The sequence below is a fragment of the Schistocerca americana genome, chromosome 2 (assembly GCF_021461395.2).
Source record: "Schistocerca americana isolate TAMUIC-IGC-003095 chromosome 2, iqSchAmer2.1, whole genome shotgun sequence".
Classification (NCBI taxonomy): domain Eukaryota; kingdom Metazoa; phylum Arthropoda; class Insecta; order Orthoptera; family Acrididae; genus Schistocerca; species Schistocerca americana.
In genome coordinates, this window is record NC_060120.1 from 543,859,737 (window position 1) to 543,880,647 (window position 20,911).

General features: G+C 38.8%; 1 protein-coding gene across 1 annotated transcript in view; it reads left to right on the top strand.

The window, feature by feature from the left end:
* LOC124595739 (transducin beta-like protein 3) overlaps nt 1-20,911 on the top strand; it is a 161,622-nt gene that overhangs the window by 113,879 nt on the left and 26,832 nt on the right. Inside the window, exons 11-13 of the mRNA XM_047134615.1 lie at nt 5,168-5,326; nt 11,252-11,417; nt 20,666-20,890. Of these exons, the coding sequence (XP_046990571.1) occupies nt 5,168-5,326; nt 11,252-11,417; nt 20,666-20,890 (550 nt within the window). The remainder of the gene's footprint in view (nt 1-5,167; nt 5,327-11,251; nt 11,418-20,665; nt 20,891-20,911) is intronic.

Genomic DNA, 20,911 nt, shown 5'->3' on the forward strand with positions numbered 1-20,911 from the left:
TAGAGTGTGGATGAACAGTGTATGGTTCAGCAAGGCCATCTTATCTAAAAATTGTTGACTCCAAAAGGGGATTAGGCTGGCCACTGGTGCTTATAGGACCAGCTGCGTACCTGGTCTTTGTGCTCAGGCTGGGGAACTGCTATTTGCAAACTGGCAGCTGTTCCTTTTCCATCATCTTGTCCTCAAGATCCGACTGCCACAAGACTCTACTGTCATCGATGCAGAATAATACATGATCTTGTAAGCACTGGAGCAGATGAGGTGTGATGCAAGTGCTAAATTCCTTCTCTATTCTGACTGCCTTGACACCCCTAACTCTCTACAACACTTTTACCCAGCAGATAAAGTAGTCCGGAATATCCAGGAAGCCATCCTAGACCTACAAAGGCTGGGGAAGGAAGTGTCTTCCTACTGGGTCCTAGGGCATGTGGGTATTAAGGGGAATGAAAGGGCAGACGTAGCAGCCAGTTGTCAGCTACTTCAGTGTGCCAGCCTCCTAGATATTATCGCCTCACTATTGAGAAGCAGAGTCATACATTGGCTAGAAGAAGAGAGGCCGGAAGTTACAGACAATAAACTGCGTGTAGTGAAACCCACAACACAGCTGCAGCGTATTTTCTTGGAGCCTCTTTACTTGTCTTCACAAAGGCCACAGCCCTATGTTGCGTGGTTTCTTGTTCTGGCGAGAGGACTCTCCTATGTGTGTCATTTGTTGTGTACAGGTCACAGTGTGTCATATATTACTAGGCTGTGTTTTCTTTTCAGACCAAAAGGTAGCAGCTCATTTGTTGACAAACTTGCCCTCTGTTTGAGTTGATAATTATACAAATGTGGGACTTGCTTGTGTTATCCGGATGGCTGGCTCATACGTGATTTTTGCAAGTGAACAGTCAGCCACATATTCCTGTGAATTTATATTAGTTTTCCTCTTAACAGGTTTAGAACGTTTGGATAATTTTAATGCTACTTTCCTGAGCTAGTGTGATTGTGCGGGTGATCACGGGTGAGATTGTGGGAGAGTGAGTGACGTTTTATCTGAGGTTTTTTTGTATCTCTTTTCTCACTTTTTCCCTATTTTATACATATTTGTTTCTACTAATTTTGTATGGGCACTGATAACGTCATTGTTGAGCACCTCTTCACACACACACACACACACACACACACACACATTCTCTCTCTCTCTCTCTCTCTCTCTCTCTCTCTCTCTCTCTCTCTCTTGTACTAGAACCAAGCTATGAATGACAAGAAACTTCCCCATATACACATTTAATATGGCCAGTGCACTATTGTTTCACTTTCGATAAGCCTCTTTAAAAGGCAAACATCCACATTCTGCTACAATAGTTTACTGTTGAACATTCAGGAGCAGTAAAAACCTAACCACACAGTTCTTGAAGAATAACAAGGTACGTATGGAACAGACACTGTCATTGTTTTAACACATGGCCTAATTGTGTTACTCTTATTTCACAGATGCATTGTTGTTGATCTAACAAATACAGGTTCCTCGTCTGAAACTCGGTCGTGGACTGACTATCTCAGAACCAAAAATTGGGCCCTCATGTATCCTCACCATAATAAGTACTGAAATTACACAGTTTTTGATGTTTAATTTACAGTAATTACAATTAAAACTTAACTCATTTGATTAACTGTACACATCGAAATTTTTTTTTTTTTAACAGTTTCTTCTACTACAAGAATTAGGCCGAATTACTTGTTTAAATGATGAAATTAACAGATGTCATTATGCAAACAATACTTTTGACAAAACTGTTAATTACTTTGGAATTAATTAAGGGCTGGCTTTGCTAATATGTTTTCAAATAGAGCCAAATAGATCCTTTAAGAATACTATTAGTTGTTCCTTCAAATGTATATATTTAGTGCAGAATCTATATTTGTTTATAGGGACCGATGCCCTTTCTAGTCTGGTCCCTTCACCCCCACAAACCAACCATATTTGTTTATACATAGAATTTAATTTGTGAAACAATTACTGATATCACCCTATAACAAAAGATACTAATGAGGAGGAATAATCAAATTAAATTAGAAAATCAGTTACATACATAAAACTATTAAATTAGATCTGGTGTTATATTCTTTAAAACCGAGGGCCAACCTTTCTCTTTTATGAAAATGCAAATTATACTCGCGTATGTTAATGGTAATTAATTCAAAAATGAAAAAATGAATTTTAAGGAGGCAGATGGCAAAACAAGAGGGGAAGTAAAAATATCCTAGCTTGCTTTGTCACAAGTTGTCATGAATTTGTATAATTGTTTGGCTTTGTAGACGAGCAGTCCAGTTGTTTGTTGTTTTGTTGGGTGGTGGTTATCTAGTTCTCTCATGTTCTTCCACTTTCTTCACTGTTCCTGATCACATAGTATATGTTTCTGATCTTTAATTTTGTCTTTCAGAGTATACAGATTTGACTCATGTAACTGGATTTGCTCCTAGGTCATAGGATGCCATTGTTTTATGCAGCACTGTTTGTATAAACTGAAATGTTTGGAAAGAATTGCTGTGGTTTGAGTTTCTTGTGTATCAAACTATAGTGTGCTAGACACAGAGGAATTTTCATCTCAGGTAATACGGATTCTGGGTGTTTCACATGCCTCTGTGTAAAGCATGCACCTTGAGTATCCTGATTCTTGAAAAACTGTTGCCACCTGAGTTATCTGACATGGGCAACAACATGTTGATTACAAGGGTCACAATTTACTGTCATGGATTGTATATGTATCAAAATGCAGCTTATCATACATCCATTCGGTTGCTGAGCAACAACTACTGAAGTGCCGTATCATTCAGAACCACTACATCCCTATGGAGTAATGAAGTCCTTATCCCTCGGATTACCATACTTCATGGGGTGTAGAGCTTAGTTTTGGCGTGGGAACATGTTGTTAGACACTCTGAGCATGTTGGATAAAGATCACTTTGACTGATGAGCCTCAGTACACATTAGTACATGCCAATGACATTTTATCAGTGGATCAAGAATCACATGAAATGATGTATCACACCTGTTCACAGGGTACCATTCAGGCAAGTAGTGTAGGTACTACCATGTGAATGATTGATATGCCTGTAATCATGGGCATCACAGCTGGGAGGGGCGGGGGGCATGGCATGTACCCCCAATATTTATTGAAAAGCATTTTTCAGAGTTTTGAGTCTTAGTTGACAAAAAATGACACTTGAATGAATATATCCAAGCTGAGCTATTTACACATACTAAAAGCTCTTGTGCAGTAAGAATTAATGGCTTGCACTATTCCTATCCCCAATACACCCATTCCTGTAATTGTCTTTCTCTGACAAGTGATACAAGAACCTTATGTCTAGTCATGTGTGTCCTTTTTTGTAACCCAAGGGCAACCTGTACCATCAGCATAACTAACATATATCACCCCATCACTTCCTTATTGTGACAGAATTATTTCACCTCTCTACAGATGGCCCCTGTCCAACCAACCTCTCTGTGTTGTGGGTGGTGGTTGATGATTCGTGCATCAAGGTAGCTCATGGAGTCCATACCATGATGCTTCACAGCCCTTATCACGTTGAAAGATTGTGCTGCAGAGTACTATATGGTGTTGAGCAGTACCCTGAATGTTTGGTACATTCTGGCAATAAAGTAAATCCCTTAGTCCATCATCTTTTGGGCATCCTCCAGGGACAGTATTATTTCTTCTATCTGTAATTCAGCTGATAACTGTACAACAGTCTTCAAGCGAAATTTCGATAGAAGAACCCAAATTCTGTTTGCCAGGATAACTCAGGAAAGATTGATAAACTCCCTGTTAACATGGCAACAATCCTTTCATGTCCAACATGTCCACATGTTTCATGTGAGTTTGTAATGTATCCTCTGTCTGTAGTGAGTTGTAGTGGACTGAAAACTCACTCTTGTAGTTGGACATTTTTAGAGTCAGTGGTGTATGAGTAATAGAACAGTAATAATTTGGTGGTTTCAGAGTCACAAATCTGACATGTGAATATTACAGTATTGCTACTCATAGTTACTGCACCAGTTGTAGAGTCAGTGGTGTATGAGCATTAGAACAGTAATAATTTGGAGGTTTCAAAGTCACAAATCTGCCATGTGAATATTACAATATTGCCAGCTACTCGTAGTCACTGCAGTTTTGTGAAAACTGCATTGGGTGAGTATTATTTAGAAACATAACATTTTGCTTCTATCTCTATTTTTGTCACAGAAAGAGTGTTGGTACCTAGAAAGTGAGGGTATGGAAGGAGTCTACTTTTTGTTCTAAGTTTGGCTGTCAAAATTAAATCTTTTAAAGAAATCTGTGTTGTGGGGTTGCATATGTACTATATATTTGGGTAAGGGTTAGTAAACATCCACATCATCTTCATTGAAGGAGGATACCATTTTTATGGCTAATTTATTGCTTTGTGTATCAGTATATGAGTATATAGATAATTTTCATGTTTATGTCTTTTAAATTTTGAAATGTTTTTTACAGTTATGTGACACTTGTAAAGGGTGCTAGGTAGGCAATGTTTGGAATAGGGCCCCTGGTCCAGAGGTGAACTGTTTTCATGCTGCATGGAAAACAATGCATTTCAATCTTTCATGTCAGCTGACTAGGAGAGTGATAGTATGTTTTTGCAACTCTGGTGATTACTACATTTCTGGTCTGCAAATTAATTTAATAACAAGGCCCAGTGCTGGGGTACATATAAAGCATACCATGTTCACATCATATTACACAGTTGGTATCTTTTTCTTCACTTATGCTCTGTGTCCAGTCACATTACAACGTGTTTTGATTGACTTTGTGTAATGCTGCCTCTATAAATTCTGTAAATGGCATTTTACACTTGGGTGTAACAGTTTTCATTGTGCTTTTGCAGTTTTGTTTTACATGCTATTTTCAACCATAAAATTTTATGTTATATTATGACATAGAAATAGGTTAAAAATAACTATGACCTTGTAGGGCTGTGTCAACCTTGATGGAAATAACCAGTGGCTATTATCAATGACACAAGTAATGTGATAACTAGATTTGTGGAATTTATATACAGGTTGACTGACTTTTGAAGCATGAGGAATGAGATTTAATGCTGCTTGTGTGCATTTTCTTGAAAATATATACTAAAAAAAATATGCAATTTTCTTCTCCAGTTATGGTCAGCTGCTGATTTATCCCTCTTAGGAGTCATGAATGGACACAGGAAAGGAGTGTGGTGTGTGCAGTTCTCGCCTGTTGATAAAGTTATTGTGTCGTCATCTGCAGACTGCTCTATCAAATTATGGGCTATCTCGGATTTGTCTTGCATCAAGGTATTGTTCTGCCACTAATGTTTTCTGATTATGTATTGCTTATGAGGTGAAACAAACTCCTGACAGTTTTCTTGGTTGCAGATTGTCATCATTGTATCTAGTTTTGTGGGTATACCATTTGTTACATTGTGCAATGACTGCAGATTAGATTAATTACTTCTCCACTTCAAAGAAGTTTGAATTACATTATTAAACAAGATATTAAATTGTTTTTAGTGTATTTGTTTCCTTCCATTCCCATTCTAAACAAAATGGAGTGGTAGTACAAGGTATAATGAAAGGAGTTATTTGTTTGATTAATAAAATTAAATTTCTTTTGAATCATATTTACCTTTTAGCTCATTAAATGACATCCATTAATTTTCTAATTTATTGAAATCTATTATCAGTTTAATGAGTTCAGCAAAATACTGAATTATTTCAGTCATGATTTGTTAATTTGATATGAATTTTCTCATGCCAATCCATGTCTTCAGCGAGTTAAATCTAGAGAACAGTAATATTTAGTGTCTTTTGACAATTGTGGACATGACAATTGCAGGTGCGCTGTGCATTTGTCCTGATAAGAAACAATTTTTTTCTTCATTAAGGCTTGTGGGTTGCCTTTCTCATCAGGACAAACATCAGTATCTCATGAAGCGAATAAAAAAAAGACACAAATATGAACCCGTAAGTGTTTATCATTTCTTGGGTAGTTAATCACACTGTTGAACTGCTGAAAACTTCCTGAGACATTTTCAGTTATAAGAAAAGCTGCACTTTTCCCATGGAGAAACCAACTGCTTTGATTGTTGCTTGTGTAAAGCCTTGTTTACACCGGGTCACCATCTTGCAACATTCTGGTAAGCGGCACTGCCTCAAGCTACATTGACGCATGCTGTCCCATGATTAATATGACGAAGTAACACCTGGTGTTATGTTATAAGCTGCCGCAGTGTACCATGGGAAGCTCTCTGGCTCTGTGGATTCCTGTGTGGCATTTTCTGGGCAGCAGAGCAAGATTTGAAACATGAAGTGGTCTAATGAAAAGTATCTAAGATTTCTTGAGGGCTGCAGATAATCTGAGGTGCCGCGGAACTAACTACAAAATAACCATATAAAAAGAGATTTTATATGGAATGATGGAATAAAATATGAAATTGATAAAGAGTACCGTAAAGAAAAAGATAAAGACTGTGTGAAGTGCAATTCAGTAAGAACACTCCTGTGTGACCAGTAAAAAATGCCGCTCAGCCCTTAATATGATTGACAGGAAATGCTTTGCATGTGAATTGTTAAAATTCATTCTCAATGTACGGATCCAAATCCAGGAAATACCAGCTTAATTGTTAAGTGTTTCAATATTTCAGTAGCTATACATATTTTATAACATTAAGGGTACATGTGCAAACTACAATAGTGCACCAATCAGTGGTCATAAAATTATGAATAATTATACTTTTAAATCAGGAAATTTTATTCTGTTTGTGAAACATCTCACTTTTTTCAATTTCTTGTAATCAATAGACTACACATAGTACCTTCTACCAAATGCATTTGAATAGGTTGATAGAAGTAAAAAAATTAATTGTAGTTTCAAAATTCATTCACGATAGTACACCACACGATCACATTTGTAGCAGTAAAGTAACTAAAAAGTGAGTCAGTTTGTATAATTCTATTTATTTACATAAATTAATATACATGATTATGTCCTGCCATTCGGCCTTCCAGTGTGGTGTCAGAAAATATTCCTTGAATGCTTCTCATGCTACTCGTCCGTCATTGGAAGGTGTTAGAGATATCTTCCCTAAAATGCTTATACTCATATAATTTCGTGTAGTTTCCATAGAGTCACCAAGATCAGTTGTATCTTTGTCTAAGTTTTCTGTCCTGAAAATCGTTGGGGTGAGTGAATTATTCTGGAAGTTTTACTCTGCTTTAAAGAATTGTGTAGATATCTACAAGCTTTTGTTACTTTTTCAACTTTCTCTACTTTAAGCAATATAGGAAATTGATGAAATGTATGACGAGATAAAAGAAATTATTCAGGTAGTGAAGGGAGACGAAAATTTAAAAGTCATGGGTGACTGGAATTCGTCAGTAGGAAAAGGGAGAGAAGGAAACATAGTAGGTGAATATGGATTAGGGGGAAGAAATGAAAGAGGAAGCCGCCGTGTAGAATTTTACACAGAGCATAACTTAATCATAGCTAACACTTGGTTCAAGAATCATAAAAGAAGGTTGTATACCTGGAAGAATCCTGGAGATACTAAACGGTATCAGATAGATTATATAATGGTAAGACAGAGATTTAGGAACCAGGTTTTAAATTGAAAGACATTTCCAGTGGCAGATGTGGATTCTGACCACAATCTATTGGTTATGAACTGCATATTGAAACTGAAGAAACTGCAAAAAGGTGGGAATTTAAGGAGATGGGACCTGGATAAACTGAAAGAATCAGAGATTGTACAGAGTTTCAGGGAGAGCATAAGGGAACAATTGACAGGAATGGGGGAAAGAAATACAGTAGAAGAAGAATGGGTAGCTCTGAGGGATGAAGTAGTGAAGGCAGCAGACGATCAAGTAGGTAAAAAGACGAGGGCTAATAGAAATCCTTGGTTAACAGAAGAAATATTGAATTTAATTGATGAAAGGAGAAAATATAAAAATGCAGTAAATGAAGCAGGCAAAAAGGAATACAAACGTCTCAAAAATGAGATCGACAGGAAGTGCAAAATGGCTAAGCAGGGATGGCTAGAGGACAAATGTAAGAATGTAGAGGCTTGTCTCACTAGGGGTAAGATAGATACTGCCTATATTAAAGAGACCTTTGGAGAGAAGAGAACCACTTGTATGAATATCAAGAGCTCAGATGGCAACCCAGTTCTAAGCAAAGAAGGGAAGGCAGAAAGGTGGAAGAAGTATATAGAGGGTTTATACAAGGGCGATGTACTTGAGGACAATATTATGGAAATGGAAGAGGATGTAGATGAAGACGAAATGGTAGATAAGATACTGCGTGAAGAGTTTGACAGAGCACTGAAAGACCTTATTCGAAACAAGGCCCCGGGAATAGACAACATTCCATTAGAACTACTGATGGCCTTGGGAGAGCCAGTCATGACAAAACTCTACCATCTGGTGAGCAAGATGTATCAGACAGGCGAAATACCCTCAGACTTCAAGAAGAATATAATAATTCCAATCCCAAAGAAAGCAGGTGTTGACAGATGTGAAAATTACCGAACTATCAGTTTAATAAGTCACAGTTGCAAAATACTAACGCGAATTCTTTACAGACGAATGGAAAAACTGGTAGAAGTGGACCTCGGGGAAGATCAGTTTGGATTCCGTAGAAATGTTGGCACACGTGAGGCAATACTAACCTTACGACTTATCTTAGAAGAAAGATTAAGAAAAGGCAAACCTACGTTTCTAGCATTTGTAGACTTAGAGAAAGCTTTTGACAATGTTAACTGGAATACTCTCTTTCAAATTCTGAAGGTGGCAGGGGTAAAATACAGGGAGCGAAAGGCTATTTACAATTTGTACAGAAAGCAGATGGCAGTTATAAGAGTCGAGGGGTATGAAAGGGAAGCAGTGGTTGGGAAAGGAGTGAGACAGGGTTGTAGCCTCTCCCCGATGTTATTCAATCTGTATATTGAGCAAGCAGTAAAGGAAACAAAAGAAAAATTCGGAGTAGGTATTAAAATTCATGGAGAATAAGTGAAAACTTTGAGGTTCGCCGATGACATTGTAATTCTGTCAGAGACAGCAAAGGACTTGGAAGAGCAGTTGAATGGAATGGACAGTGTCTTGAAAGGAGGATATAAGATGGACATCAACAAAAGCAAAACAAGGATAATGGAGTGTAGTCAAATTATATCGGGTGATGCTGAGGGAATTAGATTAGGAAATGAGACACTTAAAGTAGTAAAGGAATTTTGCTATTTAGGGAGTAAAATAACTGATGATGGTTGAAGTAGAGAGGATATAAAATGTAGACTGGCAATGGCAAGGAAATCGTTTCTGAAGAAGAGAAATTTGTTAACATCGAGTATAGATTTAAGTGTCAGGAAGTCGTTTCTGAAATTATTTGTATGGAGTGTAGCCATGTATGGAAGTGAAACATGGACGATAACTAGTTTGGACAAGAAGAGAATAGAAGCTTTTGAAATGTGGTGCTACAGAAGAATGCTGAAGATAAGGTGGGTAGTTCACGTAACTAATGAGGAGGTGTTGAATAGGATTGGGGAGAAGAGAAGTTTGTGGCACAACTTGACTAGAAGAAGGGATCGGTTGGTAAGACATGTTTTGAGGCATCAAGGGATCACAAATTTAGCATTGGAGGGCAGCGTGGAGGGTAAAAATGGTAGAGGGAGACCAAGGGATGAATACACTAAGCAGATTCAGAAGGATGTAGGTTGCAGTAGGTACTGGGAGATGAAGAAGCTTGCGCAGGACAGAGTAGCATGGAGAGCTGCATCAAACCAGTCTCTGGACTGAAGACCACAACAACAACAGGCTTTCTAAATCTGTAAAAACAGAGGACATTGCTCGAAATGCATTTTCAACGAAATGTCTTGGTTGAGGAAGTTGGTAATTAAATATTCTTTCCTATGACTTTGGTAATTCCCGAGCATGTGGTTTCTTGATATTAGTGGTCAATGGAAATGCTAAAATATATAGACTCAGTTTCTCTCTTATTGGAGGAGATTATGTGGGATGGAATTTTAATTTATTTTCTGTTACGCTTTATGAAAAGAAGTGTTCTTGAAAACTCCTTCATCAAGTATGTAACCATGACATCTGACATGTATGGACTGAAAACAGTAATTTGTGCCTACAGTTACTATAAGCACAATGCTAAATGTTGGTTTCATGCTAATATATTCATTTCCAATCTTAGTGGGACACACAATTTGTATTTTTGTCATCTGTCACTCCTATAATATGAGAGAAGTTCCATTTCACTTTGAAAATTCTGGCAACATTCTTCCATTCCTCAGTATCCTACGGAACCTGGAAAGTGAAACATAATCATTACCTTCCCTAATTTTTCAGAAGATGTCCGAGGAAATGCCCCTAGACAACCCAAACATATGTGAAGCACTTACTTGTGAATGTGCTGTTCAAAGCAGCATTGGGGTAGTATGAAATCGTAATATGGTACCAAGTTGAATTCGTGGTGAAATACTGTCTTGGTAGTTGGTAATTAAAGTCTCCATTGGACATACTTGTAGAATTATTAAATAAGGCACCATCTTCGGTTGCTATATCTAGTATATTAGTTCGTGGGGCTACTTTAAATATTTTCTTCTTCCAGTATTGTTTTCTTTTCCGCTGAATTTCATTTTCATTGTTGGAGGCATGTGTAGTGACCAAGTAAGCTGCTGGTTCAATCACTTGATTTCCCATTCTCCTGCAAGACTGACTTAGTGTGGCATGCGGCATAGCAGCAAGATGTTGCCTTTTGTAGCGTGGCACACATACGTAGTATGCCACTTCGTTGCGAGATGTTGCCCCAGTGTAATCGAGGCATCAGAATTAGAAGGCACTACATCTCTTTCACTCTGACAATCAGTCAAATAAATTGCACTTAAACAAGCAGATCAGCTTCTGTGAACAAAAATTATGCCTCTAAGATAAAAAGAAACATAAAAATCATGTGCAACTTGTGTCAAAGGCTCTAACTTATCAGAGGTCCCTTGTATTACATATAACAATTTTTAACAGCAATATAAATTAGGATATATTGCTATACACCACATAGTGGAGGTATTGGGTGCCAGCCTTGCAAATTTGGCATTGGAGCCTAAGTGCCTGGAGACAACAGAAGTGAGTAGCAATCTATGCTAATTCATATAGTGGATTTTTCACAGGTCGGTTCTGCCTATAATAATTTTTGTTAATTAAATGTACATGTTCTTTTATTTGCAGACATTGGAAGGTCATGAATCATCTGTGTTACGTGTTGAGTTTTTGAATAATGGTATGCAGCTTGTTTCATCTGGAGCTGATGGACTTCTTAAGATATGGAGTGTGAAAACCAGTGACTGTGTTGCAACTATGGATCAGCATGCTGGGAGGGTTTGGGCACTGGCAGGTATGTTCTCTTTTGAAATTATGAAATAACGGTTTTCCATGCGACAACCCCACTTAAATAAATTCATTTCATTTATTTAGTTCCCTTGACAACTGAGTAAAACACAATTTTTGTACCATATGCATTTTGCCTTTATTCTTTGCAACACATCTTCAGTGGCCTAAAATATGTACATATTTTTGTTTATACTATTTAGTTTACATTTAACATGTTATATACATGATTACAAACAGTCCTGACACTTTTTCTTTTGTGTGACGTAGTAGGAATTTAAAGTTCTGCTCACAGATTTCGTGGATGGTGATCTACATATTATGATGCTGTGTTCTTGTTCCTTTGTTATGTCTGTTGTTCTTCTGGTAATTGCAATTTGAATTTTTTTTCTTCCAACATTAGGGATTGAATGCATGTTTTGATGTTATGTTTTGGGTGGTGTTGCCAATTGTTGAATGTTATTGCCAACTCCTGAATGTGTGCTCCCATCATCATTTTTTGTCAGACACTTATTTTCCAGCATGGATGATCACAAATGCACAAATGAATCTCCTCTTGTCATAGAACTATCCTGCAGCCTACTGTCGAATTTCCTTCCGCGTATTCATAGCAAAAACCTGCAAATTGATATTCATAGTTCCCTTTGCAACCATCTAACATTTTTGTTTGTCCATTTCCTGTGTCTCTTTCTTGACTATACTGTTTTTACTTTTTTCCCCCTCTCTCACATTTACCACCCAGTTTTACCTCCAATACACTCGTAGCATTTACCCATCACACACTGGTGTTGTTTACATACCTTTCCTTCCCTTCTCTTCCCTACTATCAACCCATCCCAAATGGATCTCTGCACGGTTGACCTGCAGTAAAAACATTGACCGTGCATCCAGCAACACTATGTAGCCCTAAAAGTGAGAGTTTTCTCTAGCCCAAAAAAGGATTTGTCCGAAAGCTAGCAATGATTACAGTCTGCTTTATGTGCCTGCCTCTACTATTCTGTAAGTTGTTACAGTAGAACCATTTTAATGAATCGCTGGAGACATTTTTTTTCCCCCTGGAAAGGCATTTTCCCGAAATGGAGGTGTTGTCTGAGTACATAGGAATGACATAGACTCATAATTCAAACATGTTTTGGTGATATAAGAGGTATTCACCAATATCCTGTGCTACAAATTTAAATACAGTATTGTAGAAACACCTCTTGTGTTTTAAAATCAATGAGAGTGGTTTGTTTTGCCTTTCCTGAGTACTGTAATAAAAAAGTTGTCATTCTAGTTTGTTGATATTACTTACAATATACCAAAAAAACAAAGATGATGTGACTTACCAAACTAAAGTGCTGGCAGGTTGATAGACACACAAACAAACACAAACATGCACACAAAATTCAAGCTTTCGCAACCAACGGTTGCTTCATCAGGAAAGAGGGAAGGAGAGGGAAAGACGAAAGGATGTGGGTTTTAAGGGAGAGGGTAAGGAGTCATTCCAATCCCGGGAGCGGAAAGACTTACCTTAGGGGGGAAGGAGGACAGGTATACACTCGCATACACACACATATCTATCCGCACATACACAGACACAAGCCTTTACAAATGTCTGCTTGTGTTGTGGAATGTTTCTCTCTATTACATTCATTACAATATACTCATCTACATTCAAAGAGGAAAAGAAACAACCTTCACCTCCTCCTCAACCTGTGCTTCCACTTCGTTGTCATTGTCACCACCAGCTCCTTCACACATCTCTTTTGTGTCCATCTTTGTTGTGGAATTCAGGATGTCAGCATCACAATAAAGTTATTTCTGGAATTACACATTTTCAGAAATATCATTGATCCTACTCCAGTCTTCTGAAGTAATGCCATCCTCAGCAGCAACTGGCTATACCATAGACACCGTTTGCGAAACAATTTAACACAGTCCATTGTGTAACAGGACTCCAAGCAGCAACAAAAATATGCATAACCTGTAGAATTCAACTGCTGAGTCTCATCACTTCCTGCCTCCCAAGGAAGGAAACTGGCTTCTGCACAAATGCTACTTTGTATCTGGCTTTGACAGAGTGTATTATTCCCAAATCCAGTGGCTTGTATAGTTCTAAGGAAGGAACACAACAATTAAATTAGTCAGAAATGATGTTTTCTTGGGATGTCCAGGCTATTGGTCAATAATAAGTACAAATTTCCTCCCTCCTGTACCTGTTTTGGCATCTAAATATCTGAGGACTCTCTTAAAGATATCTGGTGTCATCCAGGCTCTACTATTGGACTTGTAAATACAAGGTAGAGCTTTTGCGTTTTTGAAATGCCTGGGAGTTATAAATTTCCGTATTAGTGGAAGGCAGCTTTTCACTTGCGTCATTATTTGTACACAGTGACATCATCAGCCTTTCTTTACTTTTTTTTATCTCTGTGGCATTTATGCCCCTTAACAGAACATGTTTTTGCAGGAAATAAGTTTTAAAAGGCGTCAGGTTCATCAGTGGTGAAAATGTATCTGGGCCCAAAACCCTGTGGCAATCTACTGTAGCTTACACTTTCTCCACTTACACTTCGGAATGACAGATTATGATGTTTTTTAAAAAGACCAAACCAGCCAGTCGATGGACTTCAGTTTTCAATGCTGATTTCATGAGCCTTTTCTTGTAGTTTGTTTCCACTTACAGAAATGCTGCCACTTTGTGTTTGTTGACACCCCTTGGGTCAATCAAAACTTGCTGTACCAGTTGCTGGATTTGACCCGTGACATAACTGCGTTGTTTGAAATCATTGAGGCATGCATGGAAGTAGAAGGTGTGTAATGAAAGGGATCATGTTTGAAGAGTACGGTGGAGTATTTGGTGACACTCTCTAGTGTTGAATGTAGATGTTTCAAAATGTTTTTGAGTGATGTTAGGGACTCATCGGACTGCTTGAGTGCCATTTACTAGGAATATTATTGGAAGTGTGTGTGGCAGTTTGCTAGTGAGTTACTTTTATGTTGGCAGTTATTGGCTGTAGATTTGCTTCTGGACTGGAACTCTTAGTGCAATGTGTTGTTTATGAATGGAGATTTAATTTTGCTTATTGCTTGTTATTAGTTATGGATATGATTACGAAGTTTATCAGCAGGTCATTGTGTGCCCCTATGAGCTACAATATGGTGAAAACTATTAAATTTTTGTAGTTTTTTGGTTTGAGTGCCAAATATGCGAAGTACCTCGGCTGTGGCAATGTTACGGGATTAATCAAAGTTGCTGCTTCTCAGACCAGGGATGAATATATGTGGCGTTCTTGATGAGACTATATTTGGCATTCAGTTCAGAGAGGTTCCTGATTTCAAAACTCTAGGCTGGCCATTTTAGATTTTGTGTTGTTAATATATCAACAATGTAGGAAATGACAGATTGCTACTTATCGTGCAGAAGACACACTAAGTTACTTACACAATGCATTCGGCCACAGACTTCATCAGCAAAAGAGAAAGGGAAACACGCACCATTCATACATACAAGCAAACACACCTCATGCAAACATGACTGCCAATTCTGGCAGCTCAGGCCAGAATGCAACTATCATGTAGGATGGAAGCAGCAATCTGGGGGCGGCGGGGAAGGGAAAAAGGATTGTAGTGTACAGTTGGGGGGAGAAGGGGGAGGGGGGGGGGGGGAGCAGAGGGCGGCAGAGGAATGCTGTCTGGCAGAGTGTGTAGGGGCCAGAATGCCAACAGGCATTAAAGCCTTAGGCCCTTCCCAGAGCCTCTCCTCTGGATCCATTTCCCTCCTCACTGCGATGGCCACAGGCACTCACCTACATGCTCCCCAAAGTCCACGAACTCAAAAATCCTGGATGCCCTATTGTGGTTGGGTATGTGCCCGCATTGAAAGAATTTTGGCCCTCGTTGAGCAACACCTCCAACCAATTGCCCATAATCTCATCAAAGATGGCAACCACTTCCTTCACCAACTCTCCACCATCCCTACCCCTTCACCTCCTGGATCTGTACTTGTCACTGTTGATGCAACCTCCGTTTACACCAGCATCCCTCAAGCCCACACCTTACTAACTTTATTGTAACCTACGCCTACTTCTCCTCTGAAGGGAAGATATACGAACAAATCCGTGGCACAGCCATGGGCACCCACATGGCACCCTTCTGTGCCAACCTGTCTGTGGACCATCTAGAGGAGACCACCTTTGAAGGGAAGGTACACAAACAAATCCACAGTGCAGTTATTGGCACCCACATAGCATCCTTTTATGCCAACCTGTTTATGGGCCATGTAGATGAGACCTTCATAGCCTCCTAAAACTGCCATACCCTTAGCCTAGTTCAGGTTCATTGATGATATCTTCATGATCTGGACTCAGGCCAAGACACCCTATCTTCACTTCTTTACAACCTCGAAACCTTCTCTCCCATCTGCTTCATGTGGTCCTCCTCAACCCGGCGTGCCACCTTTCTAGACGTTGACCTTCTCCTCTCTGGTGGCTCCATCTGCATCTCTGTCCACACTAAACCCACCAATCACCATCAGTACTTGCACTATGACAGCTGTCATTCCTTTCACACCAAAACATCCCTCCCATACAGCTTGGCTACCTGGGGATGGCATATCTCCAGTGACAAAAGCTCCTGTGCTCAGTATGTGAAGGTCTCACCAAGGCTTTCACAGACAAGCACTATCCCCCAGACCTAGTCCACAAACAGATCTCCTGTGTCATTTCCCCTCACAGTCCCAATCCTCCCACCATCCCCAAGAACTGGCCACGAAGGAGTGCCCCCTTGCATTACCCGGTACCACCCCTAACAGGATCAAATGAACCACGCGCTTCATCAGGTCTTCGATTACCTATCATCATGCCCTGAAATGAGGGACGCCTACCCGAGATCTTCCTCACCCCTTCTGAAGTGTGTTCTGTCGACAATCCAACCTCCACAACATCCTAGATCATCCCTATGCCACTACCAATCCTTGCCACAAGGATCATATCCCAGTGAAAGACCCAGATGCAAGACCTGCCCACTCCACCCACCCAGCACTTCCTATTCTGTCCTGTCACAGGTTTATCTTAATCCATCAGGGGATGGGCCACCTGCGAAAGCAGCCATGTCGTTTACCAGCTTAGCTGCTTTTAATATTGGATGACTACCTGCCAGCTGTCCACCTGGATAAACGACCTACGCCAAACTGTGGCCAAGAGCGAAGTAGACTGCCAAGTGGCACAACATGCAGCTGAGCATAATGTGCTTGACTTCAATGGCTGCTTCACTATGTGAACCATCTGGATCCTCCCCTCCACCGCCAGCTTTTCTGAAATCTGGAAATGGGAGTTTACAACACATTCTCAGCTCCAGTAATTATCCTGGCCTCAACCTACAGAACATACTCTCCCCACACCCTTCACCCTACAGTTTCCACACTGTCAGTCCTACTATCTCCTCCACATTCTTGTGTTCCGGCCTCTTTGTTTGCTACCCTCTGCCAAAGCACCTGCTCATCTTCCCCCGCTACTCTCCTTTTCGCTCCCTTTTTCCCAACCTCCCTGCACCATAACCTCCTCACACTGCACCTGCTGGCATTCTGGTCCCTGCACACTCTGCCAGACAGCGTTCCTCTGTCCCACCTACCCTCACACTACTATTCTATCCCCTTCCCTGCCCCCTCCACATTGTTGCTGCCATCCCATGTAACACTTGCATTCTGGCCTAAGCTGCCAAAGTTAGTGCTCACGTGTGCATGGAGTGTGCTTGCTTGTTTGTTTGTGTTTTTTCTCTTTTGCTGATGAAGGCTGTGGCTGAAAGCTCTATGTAAGTGTCTTTTAGTTGTGTCTGTCTACAACTTAATGTGTCTTCTTTATGGTAAGTAGCAACCTATTTGCTGCAACATTGTTGATATTCCTTTGTGGATTTTCTATTGTTTGATTTTGTTGTGAACATACTGTTTTTGATATCACTTCTCTATTGAGTTTTGTGCCGTTGAGACTGGTGTTAGTGATTGTACGTTGAGGTATTCGTTTTCTTTTTGTAGGGAAGAGTTTGTTCAGTGACCAAGTATGAGACAGTTGGGAGGACAGGGGGGGGGGGGGAGGTGTTGTTGAAATTGATGTATCTGTATTATTTGTTAAGGTGAGATGTGGGAGAGTGAGTCATATTCTGGGAGTTGTTTCTGATTCATAGTCATCTTATAGGGATTTAGGGAGTGGGGGTTTAAGCATTTAGTTGGCAGTCAGAGAGTGGAGTTTCAAAATTTTCAAATGGGTCTTGTACATATACAACAGAAGGGTACTGGGGCGATCATTAAATCTGTGGTAGACAGAGGGAAGAAGTACACATTCACCTTGCAATCTCACTTAGATGAGTACTGCTGGAGGAAGATTTTGTTAGATAATTTTTGTCTGTTTATGAATTTGTAAAACATTATTGGGAAAATGTGTAGGCCAAATGTTTTAAGTTGAATTAATGGATGGAGGTAAGTGGTTAATTTGATTCAGGTTAGTTTGTTAGGGTCAATTTTGGGTTTGGGTTTAGTGTGTTTTCTTGGTGTAGTTTCTAGTTTCTCTGGAAGATTTGATGAGGGGGTGGGGGTTGTGTTAGATTGTTTTTTTTGGGGGTGTTTTATGTTTTCTATTTCACAAGTATGAATGATGTAATTTTTTTAAATTATGTATTTACTTGGGTTTTGTGTTTCATATGGGTGGGTGGGTGGTGGTTTAAGAGGGGTTATGTTTGGAAGAAATGGATTGCATCAGCAGTTTTTGTTTCCCTGTCTGTGTGTGTGGGTGGGGGGGTGGGGGGGCACAAAAATCTTTTCGTTGTTTTATTTGTTTTCATTGTAGTGTGTATGGTATGTTTATTTATGTGCTTAATTGTGTGTTGCTTGTATATTGAAATTGATATTAATGTCTTTTTTTTTTTTTTTTTTTTTTTTTTTTTTTTTTTTTTTTTTTTTTTTTTTGGTGTTATGTTTTAACTATTTTGATTGTGGTTGGTGGATATACTGGATTTTATTCTAGATATTTCAGTTAGGTTAGGTGTTCAGTAACAGCTGTGCAAGTGAGTTTTGGTTTCTTGGCATCATGGACTTGGTTTGAGCTGTGTAGGTCAAGCAAAATTTCTGATACCAATTTTTGGAGCGATTTGTTCTTTTACGGTATTGTGAATTTTTAATGAGCTTGCAGGTTAAGTGAAATTTCTGATACACTTCTTTGCAGATCATTTGTGTCTTGTTATCTTAGAGTTCACTTTCTCTTTTTACATTTATTGAGGATTTTGTTTGCTGGTTTTTTGAGTAATCTTTTGTTTTGTTATGTCTCTAATATTAGAAATGTCATATAATTAATTTGTCTTCACCCGAGGTATCCTAATTCTCACAATTGTTTCCTTAGTGTCACGCAGTTTATCCAGTTAAATATATTTTGCATTATTTTTGTCTGTTTCTATCTTTAATTTGTGATGTCATGGTCACCATATTGTATAAGGGCGAAATGGCAGTGTCTGCCATCTTGATGACTTCTCAGATCAAGACTGACAGATATTGGATGTTTCAGTACCTCCAACCACTTTAACAGAATATTTTCCTCATAATTTAATGTAGACATATAAATGTTCCTCGTTTCAGGTCTGTAGGAATCATTAGCTTTGACATTCAAGAATGCTTCCCTATTTTCTGTATGTCAACAACGTAGATGAAGCCAAATTGTATTTCTTCAGCATTATATTTCTTGGACATCTTTAATGATGATCAGTTTTTGCTGAATTATAATCTTTCTGCATTTGCAGGCCATAACTCCACAAAGTGACACCGATACGTTTGGCATTTCAATAAAGAAGTAGTTACCCTTCTTGCACTTCGTAGACTAAGTGACAGTGACATCAGATCACATGACCCAAGTTGCACAGTAGGCAGGGCAGAAATTAATTTCTGATTCATTCAACACATCTTCATGGTTTTGCTACAAGGGTAACTGAGTTATTGGAAAAAAAAAGAAACTATGATCTAGCTATGTGTCAATCAAAACAATCAGTTACCATTATTGTGCCGCAAGGCCCAAAGTTCAACCTGTGTAAAACTGAAAGAAATCAGAAAACCACTCAGATATCTTAGGAATTGCATGAAAACTGGACTTTAATTTCATGTTTGTACCTTAGAAGTAGACTTTCCCCTAAAGTGGGGTGTATTAAAACAAGAGAGGAATAAAATCATTTTTATGGGAGGTTTACCAGGTCCAACGTAAACAGTTATTAAGAACAGGAGTTCCTTAAAAGCGAATTTGTTGATTCGGAGTATTACTGCTAATGCACCCGAACATTGCTTTCTGCCTGGACATGTCATTACCATATTTATATAATTGTATATGTTGTTCCTTGAGAAAATAGTTGCATGGTTAGGGTGGCTTTAAAGTTGGGTATATTATGTGTTTACCATTTTAAAAATAACATTTTATGACTGTTAAAGAGGTTTTCTATTATCTGTGGGACATGTTTACTCTTGCTTCATTTTGACCCCAATTTTAATTATGCTTTTGAAAGCTTAGATCAATTTACACCTGTTAAATTACTGAATTGTTCTTTATATTCCTGTAAGTAGGAAGTGCAATTCGAATCATTAGGTTATGTTTCTTAATATCAAGAAGACTGAGTCAACATTTCTCTGCAACAGAGCTGTCATTTCATCCTTTCATTCCTCCTGTGGTGACAGTGGAAGCAAAGATGACTTTTTGACATATGATTTTCATGCTGACTTTTGAAAGTCCGTAACTATATGAAAAATGATGTAATGTTCGGTGCTTGAACATTTTACTATGATGTTTATGGGTTAATACATGCATTATCTTAGTACAGTACTATATATTAAGCTTAAAATGTTATTGGATTGATTTAGTAAGTACCAAAAAACTCCTTCTACACACCACTGTAAATATCTTAGCCTACCAGATGGCACACTGAATTGTCATGACAGTTGTAATTTCTGGTTGACCAGTCAGCTAATTTGGTCTTAGTTACTATCATTCATTAAAAATAATGAAGTAGCTCCACAGCAGTCAAACAAATAATTTGTGTATTTGAAATATGGCTTTCTTGTCCAACACCAAAAAGTCTTTACACAAGACTTAACTTGTAAATCTAATCAGTGAAAATAGTACTATGTTATAAATTAAATCATTACTGTTCACATATTTTACTTTGTGCTCTAGAAGTTTATTCGTATATGTCTTTGTTTTGAGTCTTGGATGTCAAGTAAATGATTCTCTGTCTCTCTCTTACTCTCTCCAGTGTCCAGTGATGAAAGCCACCTTGTGACAGGTGGTTCTGATTCAACATTGGTGGTTTGGCGTGATGTAAGTGATGAAAAGCGAGCTGCTGCTGAAGAGGCAATCCAGAAGTTGGTTTTGCAGGAGCAGCAGTTAAACAATTTGTTACAGGCAGACCATCTCCTTGAAGCATTGCAGCTTGCTCTGTCACTGAATCGTCCAAGACAGGTGCTATCAATTGTACAAGGTACAGTAAAAGAATGTATTG